The sequence below is a fragment of the Triplophysa rosa genome, linkage group LG6, assembly GCF_024868665.1.
Source record: "Triplophysa rosa linkage group LG6, Trosa_1v2, whole genome shotgun sequence".
In the NCBI taxonomy this organism is placed as follows: Eukaryota; Metazoa; Chordata; class Actinopteri; order Cypriniformes; family Nemacheilidae; genus Triplophysa; species Triplophysa rosa.
Genome location: NC_079895.1, coordinates 16,156,307 through 16,172,812, shown reverse-complemented (window position 1 = coordinate 16,172,812; position 16,506 = coordinate 16,156,307). Strand labels below are relative to the sequence as shown.

Sequence of the window (16,506 nt, the reverse complement as noted above, 5' to 3'; positions counted from 1 at the left end):
TCAAGTGCTGTCTGCTTGTTCTCGAAATACTGAAAGTGTGCCACTATGTGAACAGCCCACCGAGCGCGATTGATTCTCTGCGGCCACCGTAGTACAGAACACGTGTGTGTGTTTATGAGACGTGTGTTCTGTTCCAAGTTAGTGCTTCATGCTAATATTGAAATTGCGGCGTGATTCAGTTATAAGGTGAGTTCCAAGTCTATATAACGTAAGTATATTTGGTATCGTCTCTTAGCGTCATCTTGCCTTCAGCATAACGTTATCTTCACGTGCGTTAATTCTCGTGTCATTTTGTGAAGGCTTTGCTGTCATGAGTGACAGTGAAGATGATGTGCCGCAGCTCTCAGCGGATACACTTGCAGCTTTGCAACAGTTTTATGCCGAAAGTGGAAGGACGGGACATAGACGAGACTCAAACCCGACTGATAAATTCTCTGTCGGTGCCATGGAGGAAGACTGGGTAAAGTTTGAGTAGTACGGACAGCTGTCATTGTAAAATATGGAGAAATAGTTTTTGTGTTGATTGTAGCTTACAACAATCAGTTCTTTTCGACAGCACATGAGTCAGTTCTGGTACAATGAGGAGACGGCCACACAGTTAGCGGAGGAAGTCCTACAGCAGGCAGGAACAGATGGGAGGTTGGTTTCAAGCTCCTTTGGGCACGTTTTTACACAAGTGGAGTACTTGTGAATGTGTTGTGTAAAAAAGACCACTGCAAAAAAAGACATACTTCTAGATATCGTGCTAATACTACACGTGATAATATTGTAAATATTTCATCAGCACCCTTTTACATTCCATCACGGTTGATAGATCCGATAGATTCTACTTGTTATTGATCCAAAATGATACCGTAGTGTTGTTCCATCTTGTTCATACGCCATAACTGATAGGTCTAACTATCCTGCAGACTTGGATGTCAGAGGGGAAGAACAGCAGGCAGGAGACGAAGTGATGTTATGATAAAATGAACAAAGTTTATTGTAGAGAGATAACATAATTGCGTTCAGATGCCCATTCTAACTCTGCCTAGAGTTCACTCTTATCTCCATCTAACGTTGTCTGACTAGAAACACATTGAGCAGGTGTTATTATACAAACGTAGACAGTGGAAAATTACTGCTTCACAACATTATCTCGTGACGTTATTATGAACGTTGAGAATGAGACCACTGCAAACTCATATCTAGTTGTGAAGATGATACAAATGTAGCATCCAACAGAATGTAGAATATAGCATTAAGAAAAGCAATTTAGAATATAATAAATAGATAGAAATGAATATAATCTATAACTAATAAAGTAAATATGTAGCAAAATAAAGAAGAATAAAGAATAAAAAGGAAATTAAATATTAAAACAAAATGTATGTCTGTACTCTCAATTCAGAATTTCATCATCTTTAGGAAATACACACAAACAGGTTGCTTTTAAGAAATTCAGATCCTACGATCTATCAGGTTATAAACACTCACTACCTCACTTGTATTTTGGGTATGATCTAGGCCCAATTCTATTTTCTACCCCTTGCCCCTTGAAACAAAGTGGCAAGGGGAAGGGCTACAAACTTTCCACTAAGAAATGGGACTACACTGTTAAGCGTCATCATATACGTCGTTGCTACTAGCTCGTTACGTCAGAGGACATGCGCCGATGCACTGGGTATATGACATAAAAATATATTTTCTAATATCGTGCAATCAGTGCTGTCCGCTTGCAAACTTTAGCGATTTTTTTTGCAAACGTTAAAAGAACATCACCGTAAATAAAAACACAAGATTGAATGTAACATACATAAAATGAAAAAGTGTCATAAAAATCCTTACTAATGGCAAAAATTACTTACATTTATGGGTCTGCTTGCTCGAGTGAGCAGCCATGTTGGAAATTTCTCTTAACCCTTCGTTTGAAGTGAGGTCCCGAAAAATCTTCGTTTGAAGGGCTATCGGGCCCTTCCCCTTGGTCACCAACCCTGCTCCTGGAGATCAACCGTCCTGAAGATTTCAGCTCCAACCCCAATCAAACACACCTGAACTATCTAATCAAGGTGTTCAGGTTTGCTTGATAATTACAGACAGGTGTGCTGAAGCAGGGTTGGAGCTGCAGTCTGCAGGACGGTCGATCTCCAGGAGTAGGGTTGGTGACCACTGCCTTAGCCCTACCCCTCCAACCAAAAGAGAATTGAGACACCCCTACCCCTTCATGTGAACGCGCCAAACAGAGGGGTAGGGGAAAGTGTAGGGGTAAGGGGTAGAATTGGGATTAGGCCTTAGTCCAAAAAAAGAGAAGACCAAATTAAAGACAAATTTGACTGATATCATTATTTAAAATAAATTGTATTTATCTACATTGTGCAATAATATATATTTTTTCCTGAATTCTGTTGTCCACAAGAACTGTGTAGTGCATCCCATATGCATTAATTAATAAACACATTGAGATAAGTAACATTGATGGTGCTTGGGCATGTGACACTGAAAGACCTGAATTGGGTGTCTCTGATAAAAGAGGCATCCAAAATGTACTGGGCTAAAGGTTCCAGGAAAAGGTTGAGAAGCACTGTCTTAAGCATTTGTCTGGAGTGTATATTTTGTATTCAGCACAGTAAACATTGACAAAGTAGGCATCACTGAGGTGCTGTATATAACAGAGTTGTCAACTAAGTATCTTACTAGATACCACTGCCTTGTTTATTGTACTCCTTCACTCATTCATAAACAAAAGTTTTTTGTCATCGGCTGTAGGATAGCTTGTGTGAGTGCACCCAGCGTTTATCAAAAGCTAAAGCAGTTGGAATCCGAGAGGCCAGACAGCACCTCAGCTGTTCTGCTGGAGTTTGATCGACGTTTTGCAGCATTTGGAGATGAGTTCATCTTTTACGATTACAACAATCCTCTGTGCCTACATGAGGATATTCTTCCACAGAGCTTCGACATCGTCATCGTAGACCCACCGTACCTGTCAGAAGAGTGCCTTAGCAAGGTGGCGCTTACGGTTAAATACCTCACTAAGGGCAAAATCTTGCTCTGTACAGGTGAGTGGATGAGTTATAATTTGTCCATACTTGTGGTATTGTCTTTGTGAATATTACATCAGTGTTAATAGAAAAGTCAAAGGTATAGTTCACCCAAAAATGAAAATTCTGTCATCATTTACTCATTCTCTTGTCATTTTAAACCTGTATAGCTTTTCTCTTCTGCAGAACACAAAAGATATTAAGGATGTTGGTAACAGAACAATTCCGGCATTGACCTGCATTGGTTTTGTGTCCGTACAATAGAAGTCTACAGGTACTGCCATTGTTCGGTTACCAACATTCTAGTTTTTTAATGTTCTGCAGAAGAAGGAAAGTCATACAGGTTTGAAATGACAAGAGGGTGAGGGATAGTTTACCCGAAAATGAAAATTCTGTCATCATTTACTCACCCTCAGATTGTTACAAACCGTATAAATGTCTTTGTTCTGCTAAACACAAAGGAAGATATTTGAAAAAATGTCAGTAAGCAAATAGATCTCATCCCCCATTGACTACCATAGTATTTATGGGATGAGATTTGTTTGGTTACTGAAATTCTTCCAAATATCTTCCTTTGTGTTCAACAGAACAAAGAAATTCATACAGGGTTGGAAACACTTGACGGTGAGTAAATGGTGACAGAATTTTCATTTTGGGGTGAACTATCACTTTAAAACTTGTGAAGCTTATACACCTGCTTGGACTTAACTGGTTAAATGTGCAGTTATCTTATGATCTCTGCATTCTAATCTTGTGTTTATTCTTACAGGATCTATTATGGAGGAGCACGCAGGGAAACTTATGGATCTGAAGATGTGCAGTTTTTTACCAAAACACAGTCACAATCTGGCAAACGAGTTCCGCTGTTACATCAACTATGAATCAAGTCTTCTCTGATGAAAAATGCTTTTGATCAGACACTTAAATCTACCCTTTCCACTTGGACATGTACAGATCATTCGGAACAATTAATACTCTCACTACAGGATCCAGATTTTAGAGTGGAATATTTGGCGGTTCATGAGAGATCTGAGATCACCGTCTTTAATTATATTGCTGGCTGACTTGTGGTTTCAGTTCATCAGTCATACAGACATTGAAGACAACTATCAAACAGTATAATATCAATAATGATATTAGATAAGACTTTGAGTTTAATTTAATTGCATTTCTGTATAATACACTAACTAGATTTGTGTGGAACCCGTGTATTTAAAGCAATAATATGAGTGCTGTCACAAACTCAAAATAAATGGTTTCTCTTTTAAAAAGTGTAAATGGTTCAAATAAATGCTTGTTTTTAAAAGCAGCATTTCTGGTCATTCCTTTTGAGCTTGGACGCAGCTGAATGGTATTAGCTATTCAACACCATGGTGTTGACTGGCCTGTTCCAAGTATTTTGGATTTGTAAATGGTTATTTTTTGGCACCAAAGTTTTCCTTTGGCTTGGCACTCCAGACTCGAATCTGGAATTGAAGGAAAAGTTCTTGTTACACTATCTACCTTTATTTCTTACAATAGTTTCAGGTGTATAAAAAAGTAAAAGTGGCATGAGTGATGTAGAACTGGCAAAAATGTTTATCATCTCAGTTAAAGTAAGTGCAGTTTTAGGCGCTACTCTTTACCCAGTTTGCTTGCCCTTTCGTGTTTTTCTGTCTTTTTCCAATACTGGCAAACAAGTACAACCCACGGCGACGGACACGTAGCTCTCAGTGTAGGAATGACGTCCTCCGGCACACGAACCGACGCGGCGCAGCACGACGGTGGGCACGTAGACTGGAATGCTTCGGAAGCGGTCACTCTCCTCCCCGTTTGGACCGGTCAAGCATCCCTTACACAAGCAATATGCCTCCGGGAGAAATCGAGGGTATCTCGCAGGATCGTGGGAGATTCTACAATCAAACAAAAAAAACTGAGTTATATTAATGCCACACAAGATTAAACGCCCGTATGTGTTGACAAGATTTGTACAACAATTCTGAAAAGATTAAAAGATCTTGAAAAATAAAGAAGGGATTTGTCGAGTCTTGTGTTGCAACCTACCTGTACGCCCAAGGCGAGAGGCTGAGCAAGTTTACGGGGGTACGTGATCTGTCACGCGCTAGGCGATTCACTGATGTGCAGGTGAGATTTTGTCGCTCTGGAGGCGCGAGCTGAAGGGTGTGATGAAAAGCACTAAGCACCCCGACCGAAAGTCTCCCGAACATCTGCTCTAAAACTTCCTCCGGCATGTCCTGACAGGAGCGAGTCCTCTGCGCTCTCCTGGACACCTTCGGTCCCCGTTCACCCAGCGCGCCACCGCAATAACACATCATCACCAGAAGCGCCAAAACAGCCCGCATTTCTCCTTATAAGTTAGATTAATAACAAAGAAATAATAATACAAATCTTCAGTTAGCTCGTCAAGATTTTGTGTGCGACCTAAATTAAGCTCCCAGCTGTTGCGTAAAGCCCGCCTGTCCCGTGAATGCGCTCAACTTTCCACTCAGATAGCTACTGGGCGGACTATGATACTGAATACCGAAAGCTCAATGGAACAAGTATAATATGTACTCATACGGATAATTAAAATACCAAATATCAATTTAATAAGTAGACACACTAAAGATGAAGAAAGTTTTATATGGATATATCCATATTTAGAAGGCGTTTAGTAGCCTATATTGTGCCATGCAAATATAAAACATTTACCAATCAAACTGATAAGATATGCATCTCAATTATCTCTTTATTTTATGCAATTAATATGGTGCACTCAATTAAAACGCGTATATTTACATGATGACGTGGAATAAATAAAGGAACATATTTTCTAAATATGTTTTATATATAACTGCTAGAGATCTAAAATAAAACATAGTAAACAGATACAGTATACAAAACATGTTGTTGATTGAGGACAATGCAGACAAATGTAGTCTCGGTGTAAAAATGAATTGTATTGGGCAAATATTCAATATTAACATTCAACCTAAAGAATTTCTGCAAAGCAGAATGACAAAGACTTAAGTGCTGCATATCACTCAGGCAGTAAGTCATCTCCCAGCTCTTCATCAGCAAATTCATCTTCCTCATTACGTTTCCTTGCTGCAGTTTTTGGTCTCTGGATTTGAGGTCCCAACGGATCGACATAAGAGGCATCTGAAACATTGAGAATTTAAAATGAGTACAAGTCAAGCCTGCACAAAGCAGAAAAAGAATATTTGAAAAAATGTAATAAGTAATGTCCCATAATGAACAGACAAGGGTCGGCATTTTCAACAGGCTGACACTTTATGCAATTAGCACACAATTTCATCCTAAGAAACATTCAGTATTTGCATAAAAATGTGGGATAAAACCCACCTTGGTGTAACACTACCAGCTATGGAACTGTACCATCATGTTTCCATTCACTGTATTGTGAATTAGAGCCAATGATAAGAATTGATCTCGTTTCTCACCTATTTCCTGCTGGGTGCTGGCCTCGTATGGCTCATTGGATCCTGGAAGCGTCTTCAGTTTAACACTCAGCCGCTCACCCTTGGCACTGGTGCCATGGTTGCTCTGTCCACTGTCTGAGAAAACACAACCAAGCAGTTAATGCTGCACTTACAAACATTTCTGGAGTGAGAATTATTGCGCACACGTTTGGTCAAATAGTTCTGAACACCAGGAAAGAGAGTTATTAACGTTATGTGATGCCACACAGATGTTAGAAAGCTAGAAAAAAATCATGTAAAGCAACAGCTCTAGCTTGTACAAAAACGTTGCAAAAGTTGTGCAACACAGGAATTCTAATTAATGTAAAGTGAGTTTGATCATGTATGGTATGGTTTGCGTAATTGAGAGCATTTTCTAAGCAGCTGCGTTTCGCATCTAGACTGTGATGACAGGAACAAGAGCACTGAGGGGCAGCCGTGAGACCAGAGTCTGGCAGCAGGTAAATATAAAATCTTTAAAATTCCCAGTGACAACGCAGAGGTCATTAAAATGAAAAATCCTTCTCTAACATTGTTCCCCCACAACGTGGAATATACTGGTTAATCCAGCCAAACTCAAGAGCAAATGTAACGCAAATTTAAGAAGTAAAATATCTGTTGAGTTATTCTTTTGGTTCATATAAGTACAATAAGAAAATGGTGTGGTGGTGTTCAGGAGGGTACGTGTGAAATTTTTCACTGGTTTATTTGCACAAAGTGCTGTGCAAACAGAAAGCGGTAGAGGGGCTGGAAACACTCTGTCAGACAGCATGAGTGGGCTATTCTCTGGAAAGAGTGGTTTTGGCAGAGATGACATTGTCAGGCTTTTACACCACATGTTTATGTTTTATTGTGTTGGGATTTAATTGATGTCCTTGGATCTTTGGATGCAGCGTCATTTAGGGGAATTTAAGGCTTTAAAAGAGCATCTTGGCATATCCAGTGCTCTCAACCAGTGGGTTTGAAGTTCTTCATGCTGTTTGTAGCTGTACGAGTTAAACAAATAGGCATTTTTGTTTTTACCACACAGAGGTTTGATGATCTGAGCTGCGAAGCAGAATATAATACATACCTCTGCCCTGTTCCAGTGCAGGGCTATATTTAGCATCAGAGCGAGAAACTGCAGACAAAACAAACAAAAAGAGAAGAAAACAGAACTCTGAGGACAGTGAGAAGAAGAGGCTGGAAACGAGGATAGACAGAACACTCAGAGAGCTGGGCGAGGCCTACACAAGTGAGGTTGCACCATGCAACAACATCAGAAGACAGAAGTGGATTATTTTTTGAACACAATGGTCTCCCACTGTTTAAAACTAAAAAATAAACACAGCATTGTCTGTGGAGCTTAGTTATAACGGCAGGGCAGAATGTAGCCAGGCTCACTAATGGGTACAGTAGCGACAGTTTATTTGTGAGCAAAATGCCATGCCTGTTGTACAGTTATAGAGGAAGAGCTCATAAACGTCTGTAATCTGTAGTGTGTGTAGTCATACCACTGGCTCTTAGAGGAGGGGTAGTGTTGGGGCTTGAGCTGCTCCCTTTCAGGTGTACAGCCATGAAGAGAAGATAAACACAGAAATATAACAGACAGAAACAGATTACTAAATAAATGAAATTTGAGGAAAAATAAAGATAAAGTAAACGAACAGATCAGTTCCAAAATATTTTGAAGAATGTTGGTAACCAAACAACACTGGGCCCCATTGACTTCCATTGTATGGACACAAAACCACAGAGACATTTCTCAAAATATCTTCTTTTGTGTTCAACAGAAAAAGTCATATACAGGTTTTAAATGACATGGGGTGAATAAATAATGAGAGAATTGTGGTGATACAATACCAGGATACAATATTTTCATAATTACTTTAATTCTATAGACCAATTTGGAGTCGACGTCACGGTTACGTCACTGCCAGCTGCGCGCGCATACTGGTTGCAGAAAAACAGTGGAAACAAAGCAGCAATGAGCGAAACGTAGGAGACAATTCCTTCAAAAGCTTGTTTTTGTGTTGTTGAATGTCAGAATAGGAATGGCAAAAATTATGGTATTATTTCTTATGGAATATTGTCGTTGAATATGCCATTTTAAGCTAAACAAGTCATTAAACGAACAGGCTGGACTGACTAAATCACCCGGATCGGCGTTTATTTTATTTCAGGTAAGGTTTTCTATAATCTTTCTAAGTCTAACTATTTTTGTATACCGTATCCGTGGAATTCTCTAGTCGCTATGAAGGCTATCTCTTTTCTGCAACCAAGATGCGCGCGCATCCCGAATGTTTACAAACTTATAATTAGCGTATTGCTCTACAGTATATCTCATCAATAAGATCACAGTTAGGGAGTGTGGGTTAACTTCATTATTTTGACTGTTCACAACTGCTTTTATAACACCGTGTCTGTTCTATTCTACATGCAGCTGCTGTGAGTCATCGTACCACTGGACTTCTTTGGGTTTGACCCACTTCCTAATGCGTTGCGAGAAGAAAATATTGAAAGAAGAGAGCGGTTAGAAGGCTGATAACACTCGCATCCTTAAAGATGATTGTAAAACTGTATTAGAAACAGAATCACCTTTAATCTCAGAACTACCTGATGCACCCAACTGAATATCACCTGAGATGAAATCAACATCTGATTGTCCAAAAGAGTCAAGAAAAATAATTATTTACTATTACTAGTACCATATCTTTTCATTGGTTTTGACCTTCTACAACCAAAATTCTACTGAGGATAAGGTTCTATAAATTGTGTAATTTATCTAAAGAAAATACAATGAATTACGTCACAGTCATACCAGTGGCTTTCTTAGGGTGAGTGAGTGTAAAGTTTGAAGTGTTTCCTGATCAGAGAAGGAAATGACAGGTTTGGGTTAAAAACTAAAACTAAAGAAATATTTAAAAGTAAAGAAAAAGAAAAGAGGATTTTATACAGTTAATGAGGAGGATTTTTTCAAATAAAATCAAAAACGTCCACTCACCACTGCCAGCACTGCCTTCTCTTCGACTCCGAGCGCTGCTCTCTCTCCCAGACCTCACCCTCTGAGACATCAGACAAACAGAATCACTACAGTGCCACATTACAGTAAACACAGTATGCAAATTAGCCTTTTCAGGCTCTTTATTCTTGAATATCACAAATGATATAACACACAGCTGTGTTCCTTATCATCAACCATTATTGTCTATTGTCAAGAAATAAGGAAGAATATTCATTTTCTCTTTATGGAAGCTACATTACAAAAATGTTTCCTGGCAAAAGCAGTTGGAGATAAACCATCTGGGGTCATTTCAGTAAATTTCAACCTCTCAAACTTGATTTAAAGGCAGCTGTTTCTCCTTCAAAAGATGTGGGATCTAGCTTTTTTTGGTCACTCTTCAATCCCACTTGACTATTTTATTCCATTTAAGGAGTCCAAAGACGCCAACATTTAAGTAGAAGCAGGAATGAACAGAGTACCTGCTCTCGGATCTCCTTCATTTTCTCGACTTTCTTGAGTTTGGTGGCATAATCCTGCACCTCTTTTAATCCCATATCTGTGCACAACCTGACCAGGAAGCGCAAACCTGCCCGACATAGAAACACATGAGATGAAGACATCCTAGATAGATGACCACAGAGAATCAGTATATAAAAGGAAAAGAAATTCTGATGTGTACATTCAACGTTTTCTGGAAATTTCCGATGAATGTCCTTGTAGGTCTCAAGTGCTTTTTGATAATTTCCTAAAGACACAAAAAGTTTTGTGTGAAATGTCCATTTTCGCAAACTGTCTTAGTGTCAGGTTGGTTAAAATAATTTTCCTACCACTTCTTCTGTAACAGCTGGCCACCATTAGCTGCCACTTTACCTGTGTTGGTCTGAAATTCATGTCAGGTCATTTACACAAATCCATATTGTACATGTACTTGACTGTATACAAGTAGAATGTAACAATGAGAATATTAACAGATCATAAATACAGATTTCATGAGTAACTTACTGAATAAGGGTAGCTCTCTCAAAATACTGAATAGCTTTCTCACAGAACTGGGTGTCGATGTAATACGCACCCAACCATTCAATGACACTAATGTTTGAGGGAAAATACCTGTATGACTGAAACAAAACACACCATTTAAAATCAGTTAAAAGGATAGTTCACCAAAAACTATTATTTGAACACATATATTAATGCTGTATATGACATGTATTTTGAATGAAATAAGGATCCCCGTGCTTTACCTCATAATAGTACTGGAAAGCCTGTGATTTATCTCCTTCATTATCATATAGATCTCCAAGTTTGGCCAGCACCTGGGCATCTGTGGGGGTCACACTGGTGAGCTGCATCAGCCATTCAATGGCCTGGTGAGGGTCCTCCAACATCTCATATCTAAATCTGATTAAGGAACATACATCTATACTCTTTAAAATTAAACTACGCCTGAACTCAAATTCAATACCATGTTTAATAAGTACTATAATTTTAGTTACCATGAGCTGGTTATTATTTTAAAAAGCCCACTAAAGTGATAAAAAGCCCTGTGCAAAATCAGTTGCCCTGGACAAGAACAGTAATTTAGTGGTCAGTACCCAAAATAAGACCCTAAGAGGAGTCTAATAAAGGATACAGACTGGCCAACTGGTACATGACTTCAGCGCTGTTTCTGAGGATAGCATGCAGCTTGTGGAAACAGTCCAGAGCTTCCTCTAGTCTACCCAGTCTCTTATAGGTCAAACCTGTTTCAGGATACATTAGAAATGTACTAAATTACACACACTTTTATTTATTATTTAAGATGAAAAAATTGCTCTGTATTCCACTAACAACGAATTAGTTCAAAAAGATTGTCTCATGTCTTTATTAAAAGACGTCGTAAGTCATGACGCACCTAAGTTATAGAGACCCTCAGTGCAGGACGAATCATTACGAAGAGCTTCCTTATAAAACTCTGCTGCTTTCTCATAGTCCTCCTTTACAAACTCCGTGTTGCCCTTGTTTATGAGGGCAGCAGGGTTGTAGCGGTCAGCGCTCATGGCCAACTCGGCATAGCGGTCAGCCTGATCATAATCCTTTTCCTGAAGACACACAAACAGATGTACACAAGGGCACGTCTTAACACAATGTAACAAACAGCAATGCTTGGTTCTTTTAGGAATGTACTCCATAGCATTGTACTCACCAAAAAGTAGAGAAAGGAAAGGTTTGTAGCAGCAGCACTTTTCACCCGACTGTCCTTCTTCTCAAACATCTTTAGGGTCTCAACTGCCTAAATGCGAATCATTCACAAAAATGTGTTTTTTCATCATTTCTTTGCAGAATAAAAAGTTATATTTCAAGTGTCGCTACATAAAATGAGTGAAGCAATGTAACACAACACAACACAACACAACACAACATAAACGAAACACGTGTACACAAGGCCTAGAGCAGACAGACACACATTCTCCAACAACACATACCTCAGCCTCAAGAGTCATGCAGATGGACAGAAAATAAAAACAAAAGAACACAGAAAATTTAATGTGTACTGTATAAAAAGACAGAAACAAGGGTTCCACACAGACAAGGAGCATTATGGCCCTGTTCTGTAAAAATACTGTATGTCAAAAGCAACATCATTCCATTGTGTGTCTGCAGATATACCTGTTTAAAGTCCCTCTGTCTTAAGTAAGTAATAGCTTTGTTGATCTCCAAGTCATTTGCCAACTCCACATATTGTGAACCCTTCACCATGTCTACACACCTGCAAAGGTACCAGAGTCAATTAGGGACATTTCATGGAACAGGATGCGGTACGACTCCCCATCGAGAACTATACATCAATAACTCACCAGTCAAACCCAGCGGCAAATGATGATTCTATGGCTGGGGCGATAAGCTTAGCTGATGTCATGATGTATTTTTCTGCTAGGGCTTTCCTAGGTGAAACAAACAAAGAAAACTACGGATGACCAATGTATATTCGCTGAATTGAAGTACTTTCTAAAAAAGATGTAGTCTTATAGATCTAAGAGCATCCTTTAGAATACCTCTCCCTTTCCATCTGGTGAAGCTTATCATTCTTTATAGCCTCAATCACCATGTTTGCATGAGGGTCATCCTAAAATAAAAAAAATAAAAACGTTTTAAGAAAACAGCACAGTAAATTTGTATTATACCCTCTTGTCATTTCAAACCCGTATGACTTACTGTCCCTCTGCAGAACACAAAAGAAGATATTTTGAAAAATGACGGTAACAGAGAACCGTTGTCCCCTATTGACTTGCATTGGTTTTGTGTCCATACAATAGAAGTCAATGAGGACCAGTGGTTTTTGGTGACCAACATTTTTCAAAATATCTTCTTTCGTGTTCTGCAGAACAAAGAAAATCACACAGGTTTAAAATAACAGCAGGGTAAACGATGACAGAATTTTCATTTTTAAGGTGAACATTTCCTTTAACTACACACTCACATTAGGAGGGATATACTTGTCTTCGTCATCAATCCCGAGAGGCACACTGATGAGTTTCTGGAAGGCTTTCTTCATCCTCTCACGGTCTCCGATGGCGTAGTAGCACAGGATGAGGTTAAAGCCCGTCTTTATGTTGGGACTCTCACTCATGATGTATTCAAAGGAGGTGATGGCATCTGAGTACTGACCCATGTGTATGAACACAACCCCAATGTTCTGCATGATCTTTATCCTACACAGCATGAAAAAATAACATTCCACTTTTAAAATCTGCTGCCTATTTAAATGAATAAAATATAGGCATGCTGTTCAGTAGATCTAGTAACACTCACCTCATTGCATTGTGGGCATTTGAGATCTGATCCAAAGCCATGCGATAAAACTTGATGGCTTTCGTGTAGTTTTTTTGCTTGAAATAGATATTTGCCATGTTCACTTTTAATCGTCCTACAGTAGAGAAAACCGTTAATTATAACAAAGGAAGGTTCAATTACATTTACATTTAGTCATGTAGCAGACGCTTTTATCCAAAGCGACTTACAAAGTAGGGGAAAACAAAAGAAGCAATATGTGAAACAAAAGAACAACAATGTATAGGTGCAGTAAAACTGGTCTCAGTTAGCCTACCACAGTATACGAAGCTAAGAATATTCTTTTTTTTAGGAAAGTAGAAAAGAAGTAGAAGACTGTACTAATGTATTAGTGTGTAATTAATATATGCTGTTATTTTATTAAAGAGTAACTATTACAATGTCCTTAAAATGACATATCATGCAGTGTAATGATGCTGTGTGTGAATGTAAGCAGTCTGCTAAGTTGTAAAGCAGAAAGTGAACAAATAACAAATTATTGGCTCGAGGAAAAAGGAGTCGACTCTGAATCACGCGAACGACTTGTTTGTCGTTCTGATTTCAGTTCAGTTCTCGGTGTAATGCCTGCCTACGTTACATTTGCGACGCTGTACGTGGTAGACCAATCACAGCGGACTAGACCATCTGACCAATCACATTTACATTTAGTCATTTAGCAGACGCTTTTATCCAAAGCGACTTACAAATGAGGTAAACAATGGACATAAGACAACAATCACATCAGAGTATGCTGACAGAAAGGCGGGGATTAGACAGATGAATCGCCGAACGAATCATTTGAGAGTCAGTCAAGGAGTAAGGTAATAATAACTGCCTATTAATAGAAAATGAAAGTGTTTTTACACCTTGTGTGCACGTAAACTTGTTGTTGGGCACTCCATAAACCAAAGTAGGACCTTAAAAATCACAAAATATTTACTATTTAAAACAAATTTGAAATCCTCTCACCGGCATTATTGAACATTTTATTCTTCACAATGACTTGGTAAGTGTTCAGGGCTTCTGTATACATGTCATTATTGGCATACTGGTTTGCTAAATTAAACAGCACCTAAACAGAACAGAAAAGGTATCATATGAATGTTCGGTAAGAAGGACAGAATTCAATGTATGTGTTTTATTTGGAACTCACCGAGTAAGTCAGATCCAGATTGATGTGGTCTGCAGTGCCTGTTTGTTCTCTCTGCCTCACCAGAGCTCTTTCCTTCCTGCCTGCCTCTTTGGCTTTCTCTAGAGACTGTAGAAAAATGATAAATCAGCATCTTTTCACAAAGTCCATTTTTATTCTCAGGATGTGTAGTGTGCTAGACTTGCTGAGGGATGATAGCAAACAAACCCACCTGTTGTAAATCCCCACGTGCATGTGCGAGACAGCTCTCCTCTATTAAATCATTCACTTTCTTTTCCATGATCTTTATCTTCTCCTCTGGACTAAACAAGAAAAACGTATTTTTAGTCTTTTGTGGCAGTCTTTTGGTAAAACTACAGATGCCATGCGGGACTATGAGAACAAAAGAACTGATACGTGTCATCATTCTTCGTCTCCAGCGGAGGCGCTGGTCCTTTTGATTGTCCCAGCGGATCAAACGATGAGCCTAGAAAGACCATTTAAATAAAGACCTTGAGAACTAATTCGTCTCCATGATTTTTATTTTGTAGTGTTTAATACAGTTCAAAAATACGTTTAAAAGAATGTAATGAAGTCACCTTTAGCCAGCGTTGAAGAATATCCTGCTGCACGCACCGCAGTCATGGGACGGGCTGCACCATCCTGTATATCACACAAAAACACACTGAGGATGAACACAGTTTCATGGCAAGCAATGTAAACAAAAAAGATAGTAGAAAGTAGCCCACCTGAACAGCTCCAGTCATCGGTCTTCCTATTGCAGTACCAATAGGCATTCGAGACTAAAATATTATAGAAAAATGAGAGTAACGTACAACATAGCATCAATATACTGTGCAACAGCATCACAGTTACTTCATGACAGGTTAAGCTGAGAATTGCATACTACATTTAATGTCCTGACCCAGAATTATGCTTGCTTTTGTGTACTACCCCTTCTCTCACCTGTAAGAGTCTGACACCTTTCCTGCCCTGACAGCGTTCTTCCTAAGTACATACATTGATTCTGACATATTATATGTCTATGTTTAAAAAAACAGTCAAACGTTGTTTGAATCTTTATGCTCTACTTACTCCATAAGCTGTTCCAATTGGTCGCCCTCCAATAGCAGTGCCAGGATATTTTGCTGTCATCTAAAAAAAAATTTAATACGTGAATTACAGTACATGTCTGTATGGAATAAAATGCATATGTATGTGCTTTTTCTTCTGATACAGAACCACTTACTGGTGGTCTTCTTCCATAACTGGTCTTTACTGCCTGCTGAAAGCCCATATCATTGCGAAGATCCTGCAGGGAAAGGAAAGTTAAGATGCATCCAAAAATAAAAGTTGCTTTTCAATAAATTCAAGACTAGAGTTGAAGTTCTTATTTACCTCAGAGTCAAACGTTGGATTGTAGTCATTGTAGCCTGTATAGAGGTCATTTTCCTCCTCTTCTGGGGCAAGATGCACGTTCTCCATGATCTGTGAAAAGGAAATAACATAACACCAGTTTAAATAATACAACAACAGCTATTACATTTCATCTCTGAAAAACAACGATGACAGTTTCATATATGTCCAGACACAGATATATCGGGAGAGAAGGAAGCATCAAGCCTTAAAGTTTTTTATGATTACATTAAATGTTAGTTCAAATTAAGACGAACAGTTTGTTGACTCGGCTAGTTCATGACGGTACGCAAGCAGCTCACATTAAGTAACGTTAGCGTTGTGGAAATGAATTGCCAACGCCGGTGATTTGTGAATTTAGGATTGTTTACCTGCTCGACGGAAGAGTTTGTACGTTAGAATGAAAAATTAAAATAATAACGCATTAAAGTTATATAAAAGCGCGTCAGTAGCGCAGCAGCTAGCTAACGGCACTGAATGTGCTGTTTCGGTTGCTAGGATACAGATACGTGTTGCCGTAAATTACGCACGGGAGATTTCACAACGTTACGCTGTTTGTTGTTGCATCAACTATGGTTTATGGAATGTTGTAAATTTATTACTAATATACATTTCTAAATAATCTTATAGTACAGACTAGTAAACTAGCTAATGCTTTGCAAGCCGATAAAAATGATTGAATGAACCAGT

The 16,506-nt window shown here is 38.8% G+C and overlaps 3 protein-coding genes across 8 annotated transcripts; 1 reads left to right on the top strand and 2 right to left on the bottom strand.

Annotated features, from left to right (window-relative positions):
• Positions 1-83: 83 nt before the first annotated feature.
• On the top strand, positions 84-4,328 carry eef1akmt1 (EEF1A lysine methyltransferase 1). Its single transcript, XM_057335879.1, has 5 exons — positions 84-186; positions 300-460; positions 557-639; positions 2,746-3,035; positions 3,787-4,328. Exons 2-5 carry the CDS (start codon positions 311-313, stop codon positions 3,912-3,914), a joined length of 651 nt encoding a protein of 216 aa, XP_057191862.1. The 5' UTR covers positions 84-186; positions 300-310; the 3' UTR covers positions 3,915-4,328.
• Positions 4,329-4,504: 176 nt separating this feature from the next.
• il17d (interleukin 17d) lies at positions 4,505-5,535 on the bottom strand. Its single transcript, XM_057335881.1, has 2 exons — positions 5,061-5,535; positions 4,505-4,909 (listed from the first exon to the last, which is right to left on the bottom strand). The coding sequence occupies exons 1-2, from the start codon at positions 5,357-5,359 to the stop codon at positions 4,639-4,641; spliced, it is 570 nt and encodes a 189-aa protein (XP_057191864.1). The 5' UTR covers positions 5,360-5,535; the 3' UTR covers positions 4,505-4,638.
• A 230-nt stretch (positions 5,536-5,765) lies between these two features.
• On the bottom strand, positions 5,766-16,505 carry ift88 (intraflagellar transport 88 homolog). 6 transcript variants are annotated; one of them, XM_057335873.1, is made up of 28 exons: positions 16,188-16,505; positions 15,799-15,888; positions 15,650-15,712; positions 15,496-15,555; positions 15,150-15,203; positions 15,000-15,063; positions 14,818-14,887; positions 14,633-14,723; positions 14,425-14,529; positions 14,241-14,343; positions 13,254-13,368; positions 12,922-13,153; positions 12,497-12,567; positions 12,299-12,385; positions 12,111-12,210; positions 11,647-11,733; positions 11,356-11,542; positions 11,095-11,203; positions 10,706-10,856; positions 10,464-10,579; positions 10,289-10,341; positions 10,141-10,206; positions 9,941-10,047; positions 9,462-9,522; positions 7,972-8,016; positions 7,551-7,598; positions 6,461-6,574; positions 5,769-6,158 (listed from the first exon to the last, which is right to left on the bottom strand). In XM_057335873.1, exons 2-28 carry the CDS (start codon positions 15,883-15,885, stop codon positions 6,037-6,039), a joined length of 2,568 nt encoding a protein of 855 aa, XP_057191856.1. In that variant the 5' UTR covers positions 15,886-15,888; positions 16,188-16,505; the 3' UTR covers positions 5,769-6,036. The 6 variants fall into 6 exon arrangements, with proteins under 6 accessions (XP_057191858.1, XP_057191857.1, XP_057191856.1 ...); XM_057335874.1 differs by lacking the exon at positions 7,551-7,598 and having other exon boundaries at positions 5,767-6,158; XM_057335877.1 differs by lacking the exons at positions 5,769-6,158; positions 6,461-6,574; positions 7,551-7,598; positions 7,972-8,016 and adding exons at positions 8,032-8,949; positions 9,056-9,115; positions 9,279-9,323.
• Position 16,506: the final 1 nt, after the last annotated feature.

Excerpts from the sequence above, each read along its gene's own strand:
- ift88 (XM_057335873.1), bottom strand. The coding sequence starts at position 15,885 with ATGGAGAACGTGCATCTTGCCCCAGAAGAGGAGGAAAATGACCTCTAT. Across the intron at positions 10,207-10,288 it reads CAGCTGTTACAGAAGAAGTG|GAAATTATCAAAAAGCACTT; the intron begins GTAGGAAAATTA and ends TTGTGTCTTTAG. Across the intron at positions 9,523-9,940 it reads TGAAGGAGATCCGAGAGCAG|AGGGTGAGGTCTGGGAGAGA; the intron begins GTACTCTGTTCA and ends CTGATGTCTCAG.
- il17d (XM_057335881.1), bottom strand. The coding sequence starts at position 5,359 with ATGCGGGCTGTTTTGGCGCTTCTGGTGATGATGTGTTATTGCGGTGGC. Across the intron at positions 4,910-5,060 it reads CTCTCGCCTTGGGCGTACAG|AATCTCCCACGATCCTGCGA; the intron begins GTAGGTTGCAAC and ends GTTTGATTGTAG.
- eef1akmt1 (XM_057335879.1), top strand. The coding sequence starts at position 311 with ATGAGTGACAGTGAAGATGATGTGCCGCAGCTCTCAGCGGATACACTT. Across the intron at positions 461-556 it reads GTGCCATGGAGGAAGACTGG|CACATGAGTCAGTTCTGGTA; the intron begins GTAAAGTTTGAG and ends TCTTTTCGACAG. Across the intron at positions 640-2,745 it reads CAGGCAGGAACAGATGGGAG|GATAGCTTGTGTGAGTGCAC; the intron begins GTTGGTTTCAAG and ends CATCGGCTGTAG.